This window comes from Struthio camelus, chromosome 12, assembly GCF_040807025.1.
Source record: "Struthio camelus isolate bStrCam1 chromosome 12, bStrCam1.hap1, whole genome shotgun sequence".
NCBI lineage: Eukaryota > Metazoa > Chordata > Aves > Struthioniformes > Struthionidae > Struthio > Struthio camelus.
In genome coordinates this window covers 9,216,876-9,237,442 of record NC_090953.1, presented here as the reverse complement: position 1 = coordinate 9,237,442, position 20,567 = coordinate 9,216,876, and the positions used below count along the sequence as shown (strand labels likewise).

Below are 20,567 nucleotides of genomic sequence, written 5' to 3'. Positions count from 1 at the left end.
GATGCAAATTGCCAGATCCCCCCCATCATCCTGTAACCATTTTGTAAACATAAGGCCAATAATTTGTGCACCCTGAATCCACTAGCGGTGAGGGGCAGGGAGCAACTGCGGGAGGATGTTTGTTCTCTGCAGGATTATCTGTTCTCCCATGATACAGAAATTATACTCTGAGACCTGCATGCAAGTGGAGTTGTACTTACCTCTTGAAATAATTAGTAGTTTTATTTCCCAGTATTTAAAAAATTGGGCCCTTGATATTTTCCTGTTTTGACTGCTAAGTGCAAACATGATTGCATTAGGAACAAGAAGCTTGAACACATGAGATCTAGATCTGGGTCTTAGATACACTCTCTGATTATTATTCCACCATCACAGTCAATTTCTGACCATGAAAAACAAACACATTCCCAGAGGTTTTCATTTTTAAGCAGTCACCTATGCCATAAAAGCAATGGGAAAGGGATCCCAGAGGTTTGTTCTTTCCCTGCTATGCAGTGCCAAACTGTCTGCAGCTTCCTTGGAGCGCTCACAGGGCAGTGGTTGAGCTGTAAACATCACATTGGTTTTCCCCCCTCATTTTGGCATGATTGTGTCTAGATTGAACATGATTTCCTAGCTCAGTCCCTCTCTCATGCTCTGGATAGATGAGATCATTGAAAAGGTAGGAAGAGTGAAGGCTGTCACTGTATTAGCCTTGCAGAGCTCCTTCTCAGAGCCACATTCAAAGGAGAACAGCCTTGGTTACCCTACGTCTCCTTGTTGTGCCACCCTATCTTGCAAGGGGCTCAGCAGCCTTCTAGCAGCAACTGACTGAGCTCTGCCTACCAGCATACAGCTCTGCATTTGGCTGAAACTGTTTTTGCTCAGATTGGAGCTGCAGTATTAAGGACGATGCGTCAGCCTCGTGACTGAAGGAAAGCAGTCAAAGGAAGAGCATAGGAGATCGCATTCTTGAAGTACTTAACAAGGAAAAGCAGAAAATTGATCCGTCTTTTTTCCTGGCAGAAGCAGCAGCTTAATTCTCCTAAGAGTAGACAGATATTATGGATGAAGCATAGCTTTCTTCACTGCTCTAATTCACCTCCCAAACAGAATAGTCCAAAACAGGCTCTCTGTCTCAGTGGGATATCCTGTGCCCACTATCAACATCCACTGCAATTGCTTCACACAGATATGTCTCTCAAGATTGCTACAGTGCTGGAGCCGTGCACCCTCCACACTTCCACACCACAGCCCTGCCTTGAAACATAGCCATGTCTCAGAAGAGAAACAATGGTGTCCTGGGAGGCCAGGACCAGTCCCAGTGTCACTGGAGAAGGCTCTTTTTCTTATTATCTTTGGCCATCCTGAAGGAAGACAAACTTTCCAGAAGCATGGTTGCTGGGATTACAACCTCACATCTTTGAGCTGCGTTTAACTAAAAGCTTTTTCCCCTTTGCAGCTATGCAGCAAGTAGCCACAAGCTCCTATCTCTGCATATTGATACGTGATAGGCAGTGAAATCCCTTCATGTCCCAAGGGAAGCTGGCTTTTGGGACAAGGAGCTTATACAACGGGGACTCAAACGGGGACTCAAAATGCTAAAGGAGAGAGAGACTTAGGCTTGTCTGTCAAATCAGCTCCCTGCTATCTTCACAGCAGAGCTGGTGGAAACTCTGGGGAATGGAGGCTGCAAGGAGGTCAGAGAAGTCAGGGATGTGGTAGGAGTTTCTGGCATCTCTTGGTGGGTAACAGTTTTTATTGCAGCACGATTTACTCAGCCCACAACTGAAGATGATTTTTTCCCAGGCACTGGAGGCCTGGGGTGCGGGGAGTCTGTCAGACAGTCAAATGAGCTTATCCAAGCTTAATGGCACCTCTCAGTGGAAATTGGAAAAGCAGTAAAATGGAAGAAGCTCACTTTAGACCCAGCTACCTACAGAAAAGCACCATAAATAAATTCCCCTAGGTGTCATGCCTTCCTGGGCTTCCCAGAGTAAACATTGACCTGTAAAGGTAACCATGGTGGCACAGGAAGACACTATGATCAACAGCTACCAGCTGGGCTAGAGACGGCGTGTGTTGGGTTGGGCTCTGCGCACCTCCCAGTGCTCCTATCTGTAAGACCATTGCTGGTGGTGTGACAGTGTAGCCTGGTATTAGCACTGGGAGGGCATGTGCAGCTGCAGGCACCTGGCTGGTAGATGAGGGATATGAAATGGCAGCTTATTCTGAAAGATCTTGCCATGAAGAAGTACAGACATCACTCTCTGGGGAACATGGCATCCCTAGAGCTGGTGTAGACAGGGCCCGGAGGCTGTGCCAGGCTCTGTTTATGGCAAGGCTGGCAGCTCCCCGAGCACACAGACTGCTGCTCTGGGGGTCTGTAGTGCTAGGGTGACCTCCTCCCCTCTGCACTTTACCTCCTTTCCTTCTATCACTGCTTTTCTAGCTGTTGTTTTCTGTCACAGCAGCAGCAACTTTGAATCAGGGAAATTTGCACTTTGCCACTATAAATCCTTTTGCAGTTTATAGTAAAGTTGTCCTCATTTGCTGTTAACTCAAAAAGGGAAAACGTTTTGTTTGACAAGTGGCATAATTCTGAGGTTTTTGTGTCAGTCCTTCCAGTGGAGCTCTGCTTTCAGCAGCCCTACAGTTGCTTTTCAGTTGTCCTACAGTCTTGGGACAGAAGGAGGAATTTCAGCAGAGAGAGCGTGCAGTCTAAGGGGTAATTTTCTGACCTATGACAACAAAAGACTCCATTACTCTATAAAAGAAAAATTTCTTTAACAGACATCCATCCAATCTTGCTGTCTTTCTGTAAAGCTGAGTTAGACAGTTTGCTCCAAGAAGAGATGACCAGACCTCTCTCCTGTTCCCTTCTTGATGCAACTAAATGCACTAGTATGTCTCTTGTTAATCTTATGAACATGCTAATACTTCTTTCTTCTGGACCATACCCATGTGGGATGGAGAAGGGGATGGAGGGAGAAAGATATATAACATCAGACATACACGTACAAAGAACCAGTGAGATAAAAGTATTTGCTGACCATTTCTTAAACTTAACCTATTCCCTTCAGATGGAGATTTCTTTCGTGGCAATTGTTGTATTTGAAATACATGTCAGTAATGAGTAGTAATACGTCATTCACTTCCCAGCTAACTCTATACTAGGAATACTTAACCATGATGACAACAAGTATCAGCTGCAGCTAAACAGGGTGTAATTGTAAAGCATGACCAGTACAAACTGTCCAGCACAGTTTTGGAAGCTCTTGTTTGTCCTGCTTTGCTGTTTTTAGCTAATTTGCCCAGTCCTGACTCTTTTGCACATGTTGTCAATATCTGTTGTCACCAACAGGTAATTTCCTGGGGTAGACCACACTGTGGGGTGTTTAAATAAGACATCAAGCAGTTGTCTACGCATATGCTCTTCTGCAGCTCCTCTTAGCATGCAGCAGTTCTTCCAATGTGCTGTCTTCACCCACAATCCCCACACACCTTGGGAGATTCCCTTGTCAACCCCAGCACTGCAGGCTCTGCAGGTTTCTCCCCACCTTAGCTTATCCCATGCTTGCTGCAGCATCACCCACTTGTGGCTCCTGAAACATGCCCGGTGCCTCAGCACTCATTTCAGGAGTTTGTCTTGTCTTTCAGCTGTCCTTCTGCTACAAGGAGGGGAGCTTCAGAACCATATTCCTCATGGTAGGGCAGCAGGAGGTGGTTGAAGAAAACCACCTATATGAAACACTGTATTGGTGTAACACCAGATGCCTGGATGCTAATCCCTTTGCATGCCCTCAAGCCCAACAGAGTAATTAAGGAGCACAGACAAAGGAAAAAAACAGTTTTGATCTTGTTATGGGTTGTTTAGTCCCATGTCAAGAAGGAGGTAAAGCTCTGTACATGCTATTTCAATTTGCAGGCTCTCTGTGGGGTTACTGCTGATGACGGGGGTGAAATGCCAAGAATCATTTCAAAGAGAACAGTTTGAAAGCCTCAGAGGAAAAGCCGTGCTGTATCTTAGTCACAAGGAGGAAGGTCACAGCAAATCTCTTGCTTTTCCCTAAGTATGAGGGCTTTTGTTATTCCACTTTCACACAGGCTACCACAGGGTGAGGTCTACCAGGGGAACGGACATCACAGAAGGAGTACGGCAAAGACAGGTGTGGTACACGGTGCAGGAGGGGATTAAAAGGGGGGCAGGACAAGAATGAGGCTGTCCTTAAGTCCTGCATTTACAATACACTTGGTTCAGCTAAATATTTCCCTTTATTGCCCAGAATGTTCTCTGCATTTGTTGACATCCAGGTCTAACCTCTGCAGGTCTCTGCTCCTGCCTTCACAATTTACAGTACCAGTGCTACCTCTGGGACAGCTTAGGATATAAAATGTATTTTCCAGAGGCAAAGCTGCCAGTGTTCTTCTGAAACCTCTTCTGTGATATCTGGTATTAGTATCAGCTGGGAAGAGAATATTTGGTGGAATGATGTTTGGTAGAAATAGAGGCAGCTGTGTGGGGATTAATAAGGAGACTAGGCAACAAGGATATGAAGGCTGTGGAAGAAAAGGGGGTGATACCTCCACCTCTGGAAAGGTTTCCAAGGTGTAAGAGTTCACTGGAGTGAACATGTAAATATCTGCAGGCTCATTAGTTTTGGACAGGTCTTACAAGAGAAGAATGGCCATGTTGCATCAAGCCAATGGTCCCTCTATCTCAGGAGTCTGTCTCCATCTGTGGAGAAGAGTAAGAATAGGAGAAGAATGCAGAACACCCACTCACCCACCAAATGTTCTCCCAGCCTCCTATTCTCTTAAATTTTCCATTTTTATTTCCACTGGAGCTGTGTGTACATCTTCACCGAGCAAAATTTTGGGGCTAATCCCCACCAAAGCAGGAACAGAGACCGTGTGGGATTCCTGTCTTCTGGTCACTGTGGAGACCCAACTCTATGCTTTTTGCTTCTTCCTCCATATAGGGCACATGGCCCAGATGCTATGATCCTCGTGGATGGACAGCCTCGACAAGCCAAAGGGGAGCTAGGGCTGTCCCAGATGCTCCACATCGCTAGCCAGATCGCCTCTGGAATGGTGTACCTTGCCTCCCAGCACTTTGTCCATAGAGACCTGGCAACCAGGAACTGCTTGGTTGGAGCCAACCTACTGGTGAAGATTGGAGACTTTGGGATGTCAAGAGATGTCTACAGCACTGATTACTACAGGGTAAGGCAGCTCCAGCAGCAGTCTGATGCTCAGAGCAAAGGGAGATTAGGAAATGCTACAGTAAATCGGTTGGAGCTCTGGGCTCACCCATTTGGTCATTCCCTCACTGAAACATGCATATGGGTGTACCCTAGCCACACTTGTGCGTGCCTGATCCCTGAACTGCTGTCCTCATTCCTTTACAGTCCTAGGCATGCTTAAGATTCAAACATCCATGCAGCTGCCTACCTACAGAGCTCTAATACCCCAGCACATAGTCACACGCTTTGGGTCAGCTCTGAAGTCACTCCTTTTTTATGTTCTTCTTACTTTTCCTCTCTCTTTTTTTGAAGACATTGATAAATTAAGGGTAATCCAAAGAGGATGACAAAGATGCTTAAAAGACTACAGGCTGTGACCTCTGGTGTTAGATTAAAGAAATTAAATGTAGGGGTCTAGAGAAAAGGCAACTGAAAGACTGACTGAAAAATGCATAAAATATGGAAGAGGAAATAATAGGCAATTTAGGCTCGACCTCAAAACACTTTTTCCAGCAGGAACATCGTTTAGACAATGGAATAATTTACCAGAGGTAGGTTGCTGAGGGCCTATCATTAAAGAGGTTCAGGAAGTGACTAGATAAAAATGCGTGAGTTTAGTGCAGAGGCTAATCCTGCACTAGTCTCTGGGGACTGACTCGATGAGTCAGGAACGCCTTTCCAGACATATTTTCAGTGATGTATGCTCACACTTTCCCCTTGTCTCGCACAGTCCCTTTGTGCCAGTCTGCACTGCCCTATCCACCTGGAATGGCAGCATCCTCCCGGGGGGGAACGTATCTCATCCTCTCTCAACTATAGGAAAAGCTATGATGTGTAAAGCTTTTTTGAAGGATACTGGAGAAGGGATTTGTTGCTGGGCCATCCACTACCAGTGAAGAGCTTTACAGGCTAAGGAGCAGAGATTCCTTGTCTGGTGCATGGTGTAAGGCTGATTTATTTCTGGTTGCAACATGGATGTTTGGCTTTGAGGCAGATTTTTATCAGCTACCTAAAAAAAGACTGACTTGCGAGCTTGTTCTGATTCAAAAGGCTTGCTTTACGTACTGGCTTTCTAGGCAACTGCTGAGCAGAGTTACTGCGCTGGGGAGGAGGAAACAGGTGATCAGGTTTCTGCTAAGTCAAACCATCTTTCCAAGTCCAGGCCATTGGCTTGACACTAAGCTTAATTACCACTCAGGGAACAGACCTTTACTGTGCAAGAAAGCACAAAAGCCCATGTTTGGAAAAGGTCTTGGTGGAATGCCCAGGGAAGAGAGGTGGCCAAGGTAGCATTGCTGCAGAAACTTCAGTAAGTAGCGAGTAGGGAAAAGCAGAGCTCAGAGGAGGATGAGAAGCTGGCCCATGTGATTACCCATGCTCTGGCCTGGCTCCTTTCCTTCAGATCGATGTTAGAACTAAAGCCAACCACAGTCAGCATCACAGTCTTAGAAAAAAATCCCAGCAGAGGCTGTATACCTGAAGCACCAAGAGCTTTCTCTGCAAGGGGAGAGGGCCTCCAAGAAATGAGAATTGCAAAGATCATCCTAGGCCAATGTACTGTACTGGATTTTTCTGCCTTCTCTGTAACAGTGTCTCATACACCTCATCCTGTCTGTGCAAAATGCTTTGTTGGGGATTGTTTCATGTGCTCTCACACAGTGTCGTATGGCTTTTTAATTGGACTTTCCTCTGCTCATGTGAATTGTAATGCATGACCAAAGCAGTAACTAGTTATCATCTGTTTACAAGAGGGAGAGCTGAACTTCAGATCAGCACAGCCTTAGAGAGACATTTTTGTTCTTAGGAGGTTTTCTTTTCTCTATTTTTACTGACTGTTGGTACTTTTAAAACTCTTGATTAGTAAGTCCATGTTGTGCGTGCACATAGACCTCTACTCTGTCCTAGGAGGGATCCTAGCAAATTAAGGTGGTTTTGATTACCCATATTCACGTTGATGGCATGAGGGACGGAAGGTTTAAATGAGTTGTGCAAGGCCAAAGCAGGATTCAGTGGCAGAGCTGGGAAGCCCATCTAGGCCATGTTTTCCCATAGCTGAGAGCAGAACTTCAGGCACCAAGTGTCCTTCATCCCCCCCGCTTCAGCCACAGCCCAGCAACATTTCTCCTGGAGCATGGAAAGAACGCAGATACTTCATTTCTTAGTCTCCTGCTGTAATCACCATCTTGAGGGATGTGTTTACCAGGAGAGCACATGGAGCCTCTTCCATTATTCATGCTTCTGGTGCATTCCCAGTTATGTGACAGTCTCTGTCCTTCCCTGCCTGCCTCCCCCTATCCATATTATAGCTGCATCCAGCTATTATCCCATACCTGAACAAATATCCTCCCCTCTCCCTCCACTCCAGCACAGTACAGCTGCTTTCTGTGCAAGCAGTGGCACGAGCCTTGCTGCCTCTGAACTGGGAAATCTCTTTGCTTTCTATGTGGTAACTTGCACTTCTGAGTTCCCTGCAAGTACTAATAGCCAACTCTCTAAACACAAACTCAGATGTGACGCTAATAGAGCCACATGGGGCTCATGTGAATTGACTGTATTAGACTTGACTCTAACTGTAGTATGAAGAAGCATTCAGTTCCTCCTGCAAATGTGGATGAGAGAAACAATTTGGCTTAACAATAGTTGTGCATTCATGTTCTAAGTCAATCTCCCTTGCAGTTTTAATTCCTAATTTCCCTTGCATGAGAACTGGTTCTTCAAGGCTTCTGAGACAATCCTTTCAAGGGCACAGACCCATCACGAAATGCACCAAGGTACCCCAAGCGATTAGTTTTTAACTGACACAGATAGAAACCAAGATGAGTCCAAGTGTGAGAACCAAACTGCTCTTGGGACTCTCCCATGGAAGGTGGAGATGTGGCTGAAGAGATGAACTTTGAAACTCTTTGGTACTGTCCCTTGTCGCATCTACAACCTGCCTGGTAAAATTCCCCAGATCTGATTCTCAGTGTTTTTGCACAACACCTTTCCACTGTCAATACAGCCTGCCATGCCCAACAGTAGGACCTGGAGCAAAGTTCTGTTTCAGGTGATTTCTATACAACGTTTCTTTGTATGTCCAAGCTGCAGCCCTGGGAGAATACCATAATTTATCCTTGTCTGGGAATACAGTGAAGGATTCCACCTGAAAGCTGACACAAAGTGACAGATCTGGAGCTCTCTGCAGGCAGGTGTTTACCTGAGTTTGCTGCATCCCTGTATTTGCTCCTGCCCAGGCCCAGCAAGCAAAGATAACTGGGCATGTGGATACGTGAGTGTGTTCCAGGCTGAGGACTAACTCCTAAGCATTTCCTTTTTTTCCCATTTTTAATCTTTTAAAACAAAGAAAAAAATACCATCTGGCTCCTGCATTTGTGGGATGCAAAAGTGCTTTACAAAGGTGAACCGCTTAATTTCCTGTTATGCATTTGGATACAGAAGACAAACATTTGTGTAACAGAAGCAGCAGAGAGAATATTTTTGCCTCTCTGCGAGGCTCTCGGTGTTCAGGCTGAAGGCAGATGCTTCCTTTCCCATATGCAGCATAGAGGCATCCTATCAGCTGTTGCCTTTAAACCTTCTTTCAACAAGACAAGATGGAGAGGAGTTGGTTGTGGAGGTGGTAGGTTGGGGGAGAGGTGAAACTGCATCTGATTATAAAGCAGAGGAAGGTGGAGGGACTGGGGAGAAGGGGAGAAGTATCCTAGTGTCTGGGTGAAGAGTAAAGGCAGGGATGCTGAAGGAGCAGTTCTGCGACACATTGATTAATGTGCCATGTCATTTTTCATTTGGGTCTCTGTAGAAAGGCAGGATGGAATATGTCCATATTGGAGAGAAAAAGTTTGGACAGATTGTTTTTCCTTGCTTTTTCTTTCAAAAATGTGTGAGTAGACTCTTTTTTAGGAATGACTCAGGACTGTGAGAGCAGGTGGTGGGATGCTGCAGGTCAGTGATGTTGTGCCTCTAGCAGAGCTGAGTGTCTAGTCTGGGACTGCAGCACGTCAGGTGCGTGGTGGGTGCCCAGAGCCAGAGACATCATGGCAGGGCAGGGGGTTTGTCCAGAGTGGGGGCATCACAAACGCTGAGCTGAGGACACCCTGGTCACTCTCTCACCCTGCAGACTGGGGTTTGACATCCCCTCAAAGCCTTGCTGCAGCTCAGAGTTCATCTGTGCTGCAGTGTAAGACTAGGTCATTTTCCTTTTTCCCCTCAAATGAATAATCCAGTTCCAAAATAAAAGTATGTGGCAGTTTCTCAGGACTATTGGAGTTGCTAGTTATGGAAGCAGCTAGGGAAAAGGCAGTATTTCTTCATTTTTAGGAAAAAGTACAGTCTTAAATCCTAAGTGATAGTCTTCAATAACTTTCCAGGTAATGTCCTAACGTGGGTGGGACATCAGCAGTGAAGACTTAGGTCCAGTAGAGGAAGGATTTATACAGGCTTTAAATTTCACTCAGCTATCCCTTTCTCCAGGTCTCCTATGTTCCACCTTTCTGGCATCCTGCCCCAAATCCTGTGTTGTGCTTGAAACCGCTAGGGAATTTAGATGCATCCTTTCCTAGAGGTCTCTTCTGAGCATATTCCAGGTTACAGATCATCACACAGATGACACCCACTTGTCAAAACAGACACAGAGAAGATTTCCAAAGGATTCTGAAAATATATTTCTATTTCTGGTGGCATAGAGCTAAACATAATAAAAAATGCTACCTGTCCTCACCAGTCTGGAGCATTCTTTGGATTTTGGAGCAACAAGGTTTGCAGGAAGAAGTAATATCTTTTGTTAGAACATCTGATATTGTTGGAGGGGGGAAAAATGAATTTTAGACACACGAGCCCTCTCTGAGCTTTTTTGCTTTTTTCCAGTGATATCAGTTGGTTTAGTAAAAGATTACTATCTCTTCCTCTGAACCTTGGCTCTCACATCCTTAGACCATCAGAGTCGGAACATTTCTGCCATGACTTTGGCCTTAGGTTAGAGTTCTTTAAAGAGACTAGGGTCCCTCTGACAGAGGCTGTCTCCTCCGAAGCCTGAAGGGTTACTCTGTCTTTCTCCTGCCAACATTTTTTTCTCCTCTTTCTTTAAAAAGGCTAAAGAAAAACCCATGTTCTTTATAATTTTCAATACCCACTGTCAGGTTGCCTCCTGATGGCCATCTGCCTCCTGATGACCCTCTTCCATCTAGGTCATCTCAGACTTTATTTCTTCTCCCTAGAGTTCAAAATTGTTTTCTTTTTCCTGGGCTAGAATCAGCCATTTTTCTAGTGAAGTTTCCATGTGAGTAATAGATCACTGAGGCTTAGCAGCTGCCTGAGTCGTGCTCCTTTGGAGACTCATTCAGCATAGTAGGTAAGACTAGTAGAGAAGCCTTACATTGAAGACAGTTGATAGTCTGACCCAGTCTCCCCCAGACAGAGTTAAGTTCCTAAACCTCACTGAAGGGAGGTCCCAGACATCACCAAAAGGTGCCACCAGCTTTGAACTCACTGTAGAGGTTTAGCTGTAGCCTACACACACATTTTCTGTGCATTCTTGCCATGGCTTCTCAATGCCTGTGTGTATCCTTCAGCCATACAATATCTGCTTTTGTGCCCCTGCTGCTCTGTTTGTCGCTTTGTTTTCCATCTCATGCAGTGTGTTTATAGCACGGGAGGTCATTACCAGCAGAATAAAATCACTGCCCAGCCCTCTTAGTGCCCAGCTCTCTCCCCCGACAATGTGGATAGTGCAAGCTCTCTCAAGCAGTCCCTGGGGAGGGGAAGGCTGAACCCTTCTTGAGCACCTTGTTGTCCTTCCAGAAATGAGCCCTGAAATTTCTCCCAGGGAGCTGGGAAGGTTTCACATCTGTAAATATATGTTCTACTGATTAAAGGACCTAGAAGTGAAAAGTACTTTAATTTTCTCCTGTACCAGCTGGGATCCCGGAGAACATGTCCTGCTTTGTCATATCTAAATGAGTAAGAGCAGGAAAGTCTCATGGTACCTTGGAAGTGTTACCTGGAAACCCCTAGTACTGACATAGATGGGCTAACCAGGTACAGCCATAGTCCTGCAGTCTTGCTACGTACAGGAGCCTGCATCTACTGTTGAAATTATTATATGGCATTCTCGGCATCTTTTTCCCCCTCACCCCAGACCCTGATTTGATATTCCTTTCTTTGTTTTCATTGCTCATCCTTCCGGGTGAGCCCTGGCTGCCCGGCGAGGTGTGGGCGGCTCACAGCACTATGCCTCACTACTGCCCTTACTGGCAGTTTGGGGGCAAAAGAGCAAAGTGCCCTGAACTTGGGGTAGGGCCAGAAACAGGGCAGGTGAGGGAAGTGCTCAGCTGTAGTTATGTGTGTTAGGTGTCTCTGTGCCAGTCCTGGTGTGTTTCGTGTGTAGGAAAAGTTGGTGCAATATTAAACATGTTGGTCTTCGGTATCTCCGTGGCTCTCATAAAAACCTCTGAAAATGGAATTTGCAGCACAGTTTCTTATCTCCTGAAATGAAAATGTAGCAGCATCATCTTGTGTTTTAATCATATATTTTTCCTTACCTCTTCCCCACTTCACCACTGAGGGAAAAACAAATCTTGAAGAGGTTTTTTTCCCCACTTCCTCCTTTTGAAACATTAAGAGCCCTTCACACAAAGCAGCTCAAGTGCAGAGGAATTAATTGAGGAGATTAGGTTGTGTGGCATTTCTGGCATTTTCTCAGAAACGGTAATTGCCCTAATTCTCCACCCTGCCAAGCCCTCCGCCCATACCCTCTCCCCCGTTTCCTCACCATCTACCTGTCCTTCTCATGCTTGAGTTGCTGTTGTCGTGCTCTTGCCATTTATTTTAGTTCAGTAATGAGAGAGATGTGGCTGGTGAAGAGCTCTCATAATCTAGTGACATCTTTGAAGTACAGACACAAAAGAGCAGTTTGTTTTGGGGAAATGAAAACTCCCTTCTATGGTGCTTGACCTCCATGCTCAACTCTTCTCCTGCTCAGGATACGTTGCTGCATCATTGCAAGTCATTTGGCTAAGATGTTTTTTGCTTAATGCAGTCTGAATGTTCACCCAAACTCCAGCCCCTTGCTTAACCCCTCGACATGCCCCCCCAAACCCTCATGCACTCACTGAGAGCTAACTGAACTTAAAATCTTTCGATCAAAGCTCAGTGCAGTTCACAGAAGTTTGAGTTGCGGCGTTTGCTTTCTCCCAGGAGCCCAGCTGCACTCTGGAGACCTAGGCAAGTTCAAAGCCTTTCAGTTTAGCTTCCTGCTGTTTTTTAACTCCTGAGCTTCTATTTGACCAGGTCATGGATATAGCCAGACAGGGAGGATTTGTTCATTGGGCAGCATATCCTGACCTAAAAACCTGCTGATATTCGTGGCAGGTTCAGATCAAACGGAGGTGCTGCTGCAGGTAGTAAAGTGATAAGGTTCCTTGTCACACGAGACTGTAGGTGCCAGCAGTTGAAAAGGGCTGAAAAAGTGATTGAATAGAGTTGTGGAAGAAAAATAATCCATTATAGGCTATTGAAAAAAAAAAAAAATCCTCTTCTGTCTCAGGAAACCCCTGTGCCACTCGTTACTGGGGCCTGGAAGACCATTGCAGGGCATACCACCATGGGCCAGGTCTGTTCTCATACTCATCGCTAAGCTTCTTTTGTCGAGGTCTGGTCCCAGCCTGGCTGGACCTTTGGCTGTTTCTACGAGCTGTCCAGCCTGATCCCTGCACTCTGGGGAGCTAGGAAAGGCTGCTGTGAATCACCATCAAATTTTGGACTCAACCAAGTGGCAGTTAAACCACCCCCAGGAAGTCAGTCAGAGGTTAAGGTCTGGGATTGTTTCTCCAGGGAGCCAAGCTTGCCCAAGCCTGTTTACCTCTGCTGTGATCACCTGAGACAGCAAGTTTTCTGCTGGGATTTTTGGAGCCTTTTTCTTCGATGCATTTCCCTTTCAATAAAACTGAACTAAGAAGGGCAGGATTCTTTCCCATTTTCTGCTTATACTGGGTGCAGCAGAATAAGCATGGGATCTAGAGAGGCAAAGGAAAGCACTTGTGAGCCCCACCCATTCTTGACTTATTTTTTCTCCCTCTGACTGTGAAACCATTTTTTCTCTTGTTCTAATTTAGGTTGTCTAACAGTGGTCCTTAAGTGAATATCTGTCTGCTAGAGGCTGCTTGTATGCAATGTGCTCCATTCCTCCCGCTCTCCCCACTCTGAATATCCTGTTAGCTTAAAAGCTATGAGATACATAGAGAAGAGCACGGTACCTAGTTTTAAACCAGAGAGACTCTCCAGTGATGGAGATCCAGCAGAGCACGGTCCTCTGTGGCCTCACCAAAAAACAAGAAAGCATTTTGTATGAGGCAGGCCAGAGGAGCAGATGGTTCCTGGATGTTACTAATGTGGCCTGATTAAAAGTGTAGCTAGAGCAAAAGAAGGTGGAGAACTGCATGCGAGTGAGCTTCAGTAGTCAAGCCCCAGATGCACCAGAAACAGCACGTGTGTTTCTGAGCATGAGAAAATGAACCGTTCACACTCTGGAAGAAGCACTGCCACTTAAAACTGAGAAAGACTTGGAGGTGTAAGCCTTCTCCAGGTTGTTGAACCCATATCCCCACCATGTCCCAGCTGGTAGGTTGCCTCCTCCTGCCTTGCCAGCACTGCCATGGAGGCAGCTGTGAAATCACCCATCGGTCAGGAAAGGTAGGGAGCAGTCACAAACCTTGCAGGGATCAACGAGAGAACTGGAGGCAGAGAACTTTTAAGCTAGTGTAATGGGAGTGGGGATAAATTATAAGTTAGCTTTTTTTTTTTTTTTTAAATGTGTGGAGTGGAATGGTGGCTTTTTCAGTGAGATAGATTTGAAGGTTTTCCTGAGTGTGAAAGGCCTTGCTTGAAGAAAAACTGAAGATCTCACTAGAAAAATAAACATCCAAACATCTTGTCCTTCTGAATTAAGACATCTGCATGGAAAGAAACCGTTTCTTCTCTTTTTTTTTTCCCCCTGATTCCTGCATGGTTGGAATTCCCACTGGCTTTCCCCTTCTGATCCCCCCTGTTCCATAGTCTCTCTCACAGTCACAGAGAGCCCCTTCTCCAAGGCAGCTGGATGGAGAAAGCCCCTACTTGCAAGCAGCTGTCTTTAATAAACAGGCTGTTTAGGGCTAGGCTGTCAAAGACAGCATGTTCAATGTACAATCAAGGGGCAATGATGCACAAAATTGCACACACGCAGAAACAGGAACCCTTTCTTGGTGTGTGTTGAGCTTTGAATGCTTAAATGATTCCACCTCTCTCTTCCCTATCCAATTATGTGGGCAACATATGATAAGATTGCTAAATGAGTTAATGATGGAAATTTTTGTACTGCCCAATCAATATTGTTCTGCTCAGTACAAGGCACGTTCCTCCTCTCTACCCCTATTTGTATTCTCATTTACACTTTGAAAACACCAGTTCACTTTCTCACTATTTGGGATGTGGTGACCAAGAGGAAAAACAGCACCAGGTATACTGAAAACGTTCATAGTTACAGAGTTTCTTGCTTGCATTAAGGAGATGTAATACAGGGCCCGTGATAAGCCCTGCCAAGCCCATGATTCGGGGTGTAAAGAGGAATCTTGTGGAGGCCAGAAAGACCTTTTCTCTGTTTCAGTTGTACAGCCTTACAAAAATGGCCAGCAACCTTATAAGCAGACGCTGGATGATAATTTTTCTGAGCATCACCGAGGCAAGATGCCAGATTTTATGGGCCAGTAGACTGATCCAATATAGCAAATCCTGTGTTCCACTGTGGATTCTGAGACCAAATTATCAATTAATGTGAAGCATTAAAAAAATCCAAATCCCTTTTAGTTCCCTGCAGTCATTAGTGACAAGATAGAATATCTATAACTCAAATGCTTTGCCAACATCCCCTGGCAGCAAGGCAGAAACTTCATTCCTACTTTTTCCGTTACATACAAGGAAAACATATGAGATAAGTGTTTTTTACAGTCAGATTCAGCTGCCTCTTCGTATTTACTTAGACGGAGGAATAAATCAGGTTTGGGTTACTCTCTGGGTTAGTTATTTGTTATTGGAATAAATGCATGGTAATAGAACTGACAAAGGAAGATGTTGCTCTTTCAGCCCTCTGGCTGAGATAGAATTTGCTTTGTTCTGCACTACATTAATGTTCCCCCCCACCCCAATTGCCGATGACATCATCTGCTCTGCTTCTTTCCAATGTCCATACCTCTGCCACAGCTGGCTTTAGGATGTGGCTTTTTGTGATAGATCTTTCTTTTCTTTTTCCCCTAACAGGAACATTGTAATGCAGAGGCAATTTAAACAAGCATCATGAAAGGATTTTGTAAGCCTTTCCTCCACCCATTTGCTACCTCAACTTTTTGGGAAGGGAGCAAAGCACTTGGGAAACTAGTCAGGCATTCACAGGGCAATTCCCTAAACAGAACGAGCTGCCCATCAGCTACATTTAACAGTTCAATGTTCACCTCTGGTGAAGGGTGGAAAGGTGCTCAGGGTGATGACCCATATTTTTGGTTTTCCCTTGGCAGCCATCAGCCCATACTCCTAAGTGCCACACCGAGAAGTCTCCCCCCAGACTGCAGTGCTCACCAGCTGCCCTTTCACGGTGGGATTTTGTCTACTTTTTGTCCTGGTAGGAGCAAAGACATCTTACTAGACAATCAACAGACCTTATGCTAATCATTCACTCTGAATTTGTGCACTGCGATTCCCACCCTTTCCCCTCCCTCCCATTCCCCAAATCTTTCCTGCTTTGATGCATGGAAAACACAGTGCTGCTGTATTTTCTGCTCCATTATTTTGTTTCCCTTGTCCTTTCCTAGGGCTCAGTTTTGCAAGCACTGGCAGGTTTACAGGCGATTAGAAGCCTCTGGGCTGAGGTCCTTTCTTCCTCCCCCAAACAGTGACAGTACGGAGGGGAGGAAGGCTTTTGGAGAAGAGAACGTGATGTACCAGGTGCCTCTTAACTGGGACATTTGGCCAACAATGCCCTTAATCCTGGCTGCAAAATGACTGTAATCCCTCCCTGCTTCAGAGTCGTGCTGAAAGATTTACTCTTTGTAAAGAGCCTGGAGCAATTTAGATGAAAGGTGCTCCAGAAAGAAGAGCTATCCTGACCAAGAAAGCAGCCTTCCAGATGGAGGCATCCATCTGCCAAATGGACCTTGAGTGGTCTGCTGTCCTGCAGGTGTGTGTCTTGCTGCCTTCTGTCATCCCCCATAGGCAGGAGCCTGTGTGGCACAGGGATAACACCTATGTGACTGGTTTATCTCGTCACACAGTTAAATATAAATTGGCTTCTCAACAGCTGAGGCTGATACTGGCTTGCTGTTACACAGGCAAGCGCCTGATCCTGCAGTCCTACTTAAGGAGCCCCAGGTCAGAGAGGTGCTGGGCACTTCATGTTGCCCCCGCCTTAGCGAGCCATCATGGGCACTAAATGTGCAGCCTGTGGTCTTTGCTCAAGCAAAACACTCCCGTTATGCTTGCCTGAGTACAAACATCAGGCCTGGATCTTGATGTGCTGACAGAAACAAATGTGCCTATACCCCGTGCCCAGGGGCTGGTGACGGACAAGGAGCAGGATGCTTGGGAACTAGCTACACAGGAGCAGTTCAGGCCCCCCCAAAACTCCTCTGTCCTTCAGGCTCAGCAAAGAGGGACTCAGAGCCCTCCCAAGGATGTTACTTCACAAGCCAGGGAGACACTTCAGAAGGACGGAGCCCCCTCAACTCTTGCCAGCGCCTGTGCTCAGCCCTTGCCCTCCCTTTGCACTGGTGCAAACGCTAGCGCAAAGCGTGAGGCCATGGCCAGCAGCGCCTGGGGGCCTTGCCTGCCGCCTGCCCTCATGGCGAGGGCTGTGCAGTGTCAGCGTGCTGCAGCCAGTGAAAGACATACGCTTCAGTTAAAGACATACCCTTTCCCTTCTTGTCCCCTTGCTTCATCCCACCCATCCCTCCCTCCCTCTCTCACCCTTCCCTTCTCTTTTGTTTGTCTCCTTCCCTTGTTTTCGCCCACTGACTGTCAGGAAGGGCCGCGTCGGAAGGGCCAGTGCAGCGCAGCGTGGCAGCGACAGAGACTAGCACCGCCGGCAGCTGCAACAGTGAGTGCATCGCGACACCAGGGGCAGCTGGAAGGCTGGGGACTTGTGCCGCTTGAGCATGAAATGACACGTGGGGTCGACTGGCTGTGGGACTAGGTTGCGTCTAGTGCGTTTGGCAGCGAAGGGGCTCTTGCGTGTGATGGGAACTGCACATGCTTCTCTCCACTATAGCGACTCTCTGGGGCTTGTGTGTACGGTGAGGAAACGCGGGATGAATGCAATGCTAAGTGCAGACTTCCTCCACGGATGTTCAGGCTGTGTCTTCACTAGCGAACTGTGCAGGCTGTCCTCTGGCTCTGACAGCAACAGAGCACATCACAGTTTCCTCCATGCAGCTAAACCCTCTCCGTTCCTCAACGTAAGGCGGCATTCGCACTGCTCACTGAGGACTGTCCTTGACTTCTGTTGTCCTCTCACCACTTGCTTGGCCACTGTCTAATTGGCATGGACCAAAACCAGGCCAGCCTTTAAACAGCCGGACCGCCACGTGCAGCCTTTGCACGGTCTGTTGGCTAGTATAGACATAGCCTTAGTGTGATCAGCTGGGTGCTCATAGCTGTGATCGAGTGGATTGGAAACGTCCCTGTTCCAGCGCTGCTCCCCCGCCCCACTCACCCAATGGAGATGCAGCAAGGGAGAGAGGTGCGGGCTCGCTGCTCTGGCAGTGCAAAGGAGCACGGGTTTGCTAAGGTCATGGCTGATGGGAGCTGCGTGAACCAGCCAAGGGCTGGTAATTCCTCTTTTTATCCTGCGCTCCCTCCCACAGTGGCAAGCCTTTGTCTGCCTGTGCGCTCCCTGCACGCTGGAGCCTTTATGTAGGGAGGCTGAGGATGGTGGGTCCCCCAAATGTCACAGCATCGCAGCAGCCACTGCCAGCAATTTGTACGGCTTCTGCTGGAAGCAGAAGTGTATGAAAGAGGGTGAATGTTGAATATGACTGTCCTGCGTGGCTTTGCTGCGGGTGCACAGAGAAGCGCTCTGTTGATCCAGCAAGCTGGGGAGCTGCTGTTGAGTCCACTTCGGTGGCCTACTCCACCCAAACACACTCTCTATGCAGAGCAAACATGAGCCCTCATAAGTTAAGGCAGGACAGTTCTAGCTGTCTGACTTTCCCACTTTGTCTCATGGTAGCTTCCCCACACGAGTGAGCCCCAAGAGATGGGCACTAATATTTGCAACATAGCTGTGATCAGGGCAAATTACTGGGGGCAGGGAGAGCGAATGGGTCCTATTACCCATCCCCAGACCTCCCCATGACATGCCTAGGAGAGGTGTACGCTCTGGCTGAGCAGTGAGGGGGAAGAGCTGTCCCACTGCACAACCTCTTCCCTGTGTCACCATAGCTCATCCAGCCCTGGCAGTGACAGGGATTAAGCGGATGCCTACGCGGTGTTAAGTAGCTGAGTGCATCTTGCGAAGCCCTCCCGGTGTCTGTGACGGAGCAGGGCTCTGGCAGTTTCTAACCGTTGCCAGAATCACACGGGAGTGTGAGTTTAGATATAGCTGACTTTTCAGGGGATATGTCAGCGGCTAAGCAGACGTGCCACCAAAAGGTGATTTTGTTACTTTTATGCCTTTCTGAGCCGAAATTGAATTGCAGGGTGGGGATGGGAATTTAGTTCTAAGCGCTGATGTAATTTTGTATCCTCAGCCCTGAAGGCGGTTTTTAAAAAATGATTTTTTTCCCTTGTGCCCTGACACTATTTTTTGCCTTTCAATCATGTCCTCATGACAGAACAAATACTGGAGTTGACCTTTGCAATGTGACATAATAATATATGACTTCTTTATAGCCGTTTTCATCCCAAATGCTTGGCACACTATGAATCTGATCCTGCAACCACTTACCACAGGGCTTAGTGCTCCCTGCTCTGAGGAGTCCCTGGGGAAGCCAGTGGAGTACTCACACACAGAAGCGCTATACCTGGTATTATCTGCAGGATCAGGCCCTAGAGATATGTAGCACGTCCTTGAGAACAGCCACATTTTGGAGAGAAAAAGCCTTCCCTTCTCATCTACAATTTTCATGCACAGCCTCCCCTTAGCTAAAATGTCATAGCAGGTAACACTTGGGTCATATTTATAACCACCATCTCCAAACATGTCGCTGCTTTTCTTTTTTATCTTTTCCCAGCCTTGAAAGCGTGCTGATTAACAAACTCCCTTAGTTTATCCTGTACCATTTGATAATACAGAAACACAGTATTTTCCCTTATTAGCAAGTAGCAATTAAGGAATTAAAGCTATTCAAGGGCAAAAAAGGAATATAGCCACTTTTCCTGTGCATTCTTTCTGAAACAACCTTATGCTGTGCCCTCAGGAATGCCACACTCAGGCCTTTTGGCTTGCCAGAAGGACGAGTCCCAGACTGGTGAATACATATACTGCAAAACATTTTCTGCTCTGCCATTCCTGTTCTGAAACAGGGAGCCTAGTTAGGTGTTTGAAGATGAAGGACAGCCCAGCAGTGTGATCCCAGCCTTGGACTGGGTTGCAGGTCCCTTCTATGCTGCTGAGGTCCTCTGGCACTGTAGGCAATTCAGATAGTCCTTCTGTGCCTCAATTTTGCTGTGTAAATCCCATTCCTGCTCATCTTCACCAAGGAGATACATATAAAAAAAATTGCAATGGAAATGGTCGTTATGGTGATGGGAGACAGGTAAGTACATTAGGAGAACATAGGGAACCTGTGAGTGGAGATATTGGCTATTCCGGTTCAAGGAGAGTGAGTTCTCAAAGTTCTCAGTGGCTGGAAAATGCAAACAGGGAAGAAGGTAGGATCCTTGCACCTACCTCTGCTTGGTACGTTCAGGATTGGCAGAGTCAGGAGAGGGATCTATTCCACCCTCAGGATGGTGGGGTGTGGTTAAATATGGTGATGGAGTACTACTAGCCATTAGCAGGTATCTACACACTTCTCTGTTGTCTACCATGAAAATAGCATTGCCTCCCCCCCCCCCCCCCCCCCTTAAAAATAAGTTCCTTTGGAGTAGAGAGGATTGGAAAGGACTCCCTGGATCATCAAATCCAATCTCCCGCTACATCAATCACATCAGATTTATCCTTCTCATAATCAAGCACGACTTTATGTGTGCTCCTAAGGGAAGACGGTCCCAGAATCTCATTGCTTTAACTCGTAGATTCTTCTAATTTCCAGTGTATGCTTAGTCATGGCCCGTTTGTTAAACAGCAGGTACCTGGCACAGAAGCAAGAATTTTAACACAGT

The 20,567-nt window shown here is 46.6% G+C and overlaps 1 protein-coding gene across 2 annotated transcripts in view; it reads left to right on the top strand.

The window, feature by feature from the left end:
- The window catches only part of NTRK3 (neurotrophic receptor tyrosine kinase 3), a 247,164-nt gene that overhangs the window by 193,861 nt on the left and 32,736 nt on the right, over positions 1–20,567 (top strand). The window contains exons 15-16 of one of the 2 annotated variants that reach the window (XM_009681246.2): positions 4,962–5,205; positions 17,266–17,340. In XM_009681246.2, coding sequence (XP_009679541.1) covers positions 4,962–5,205; positions 17,266–17,340 — 319 coding nt within the window. The remainder of the gene's footprint in view (positions 1–4,961; positions 5,206–17,265; positions 17,341–20,567) is intronic. The other variant, XM_009681247.2, reaches the window with a different exon arrangement.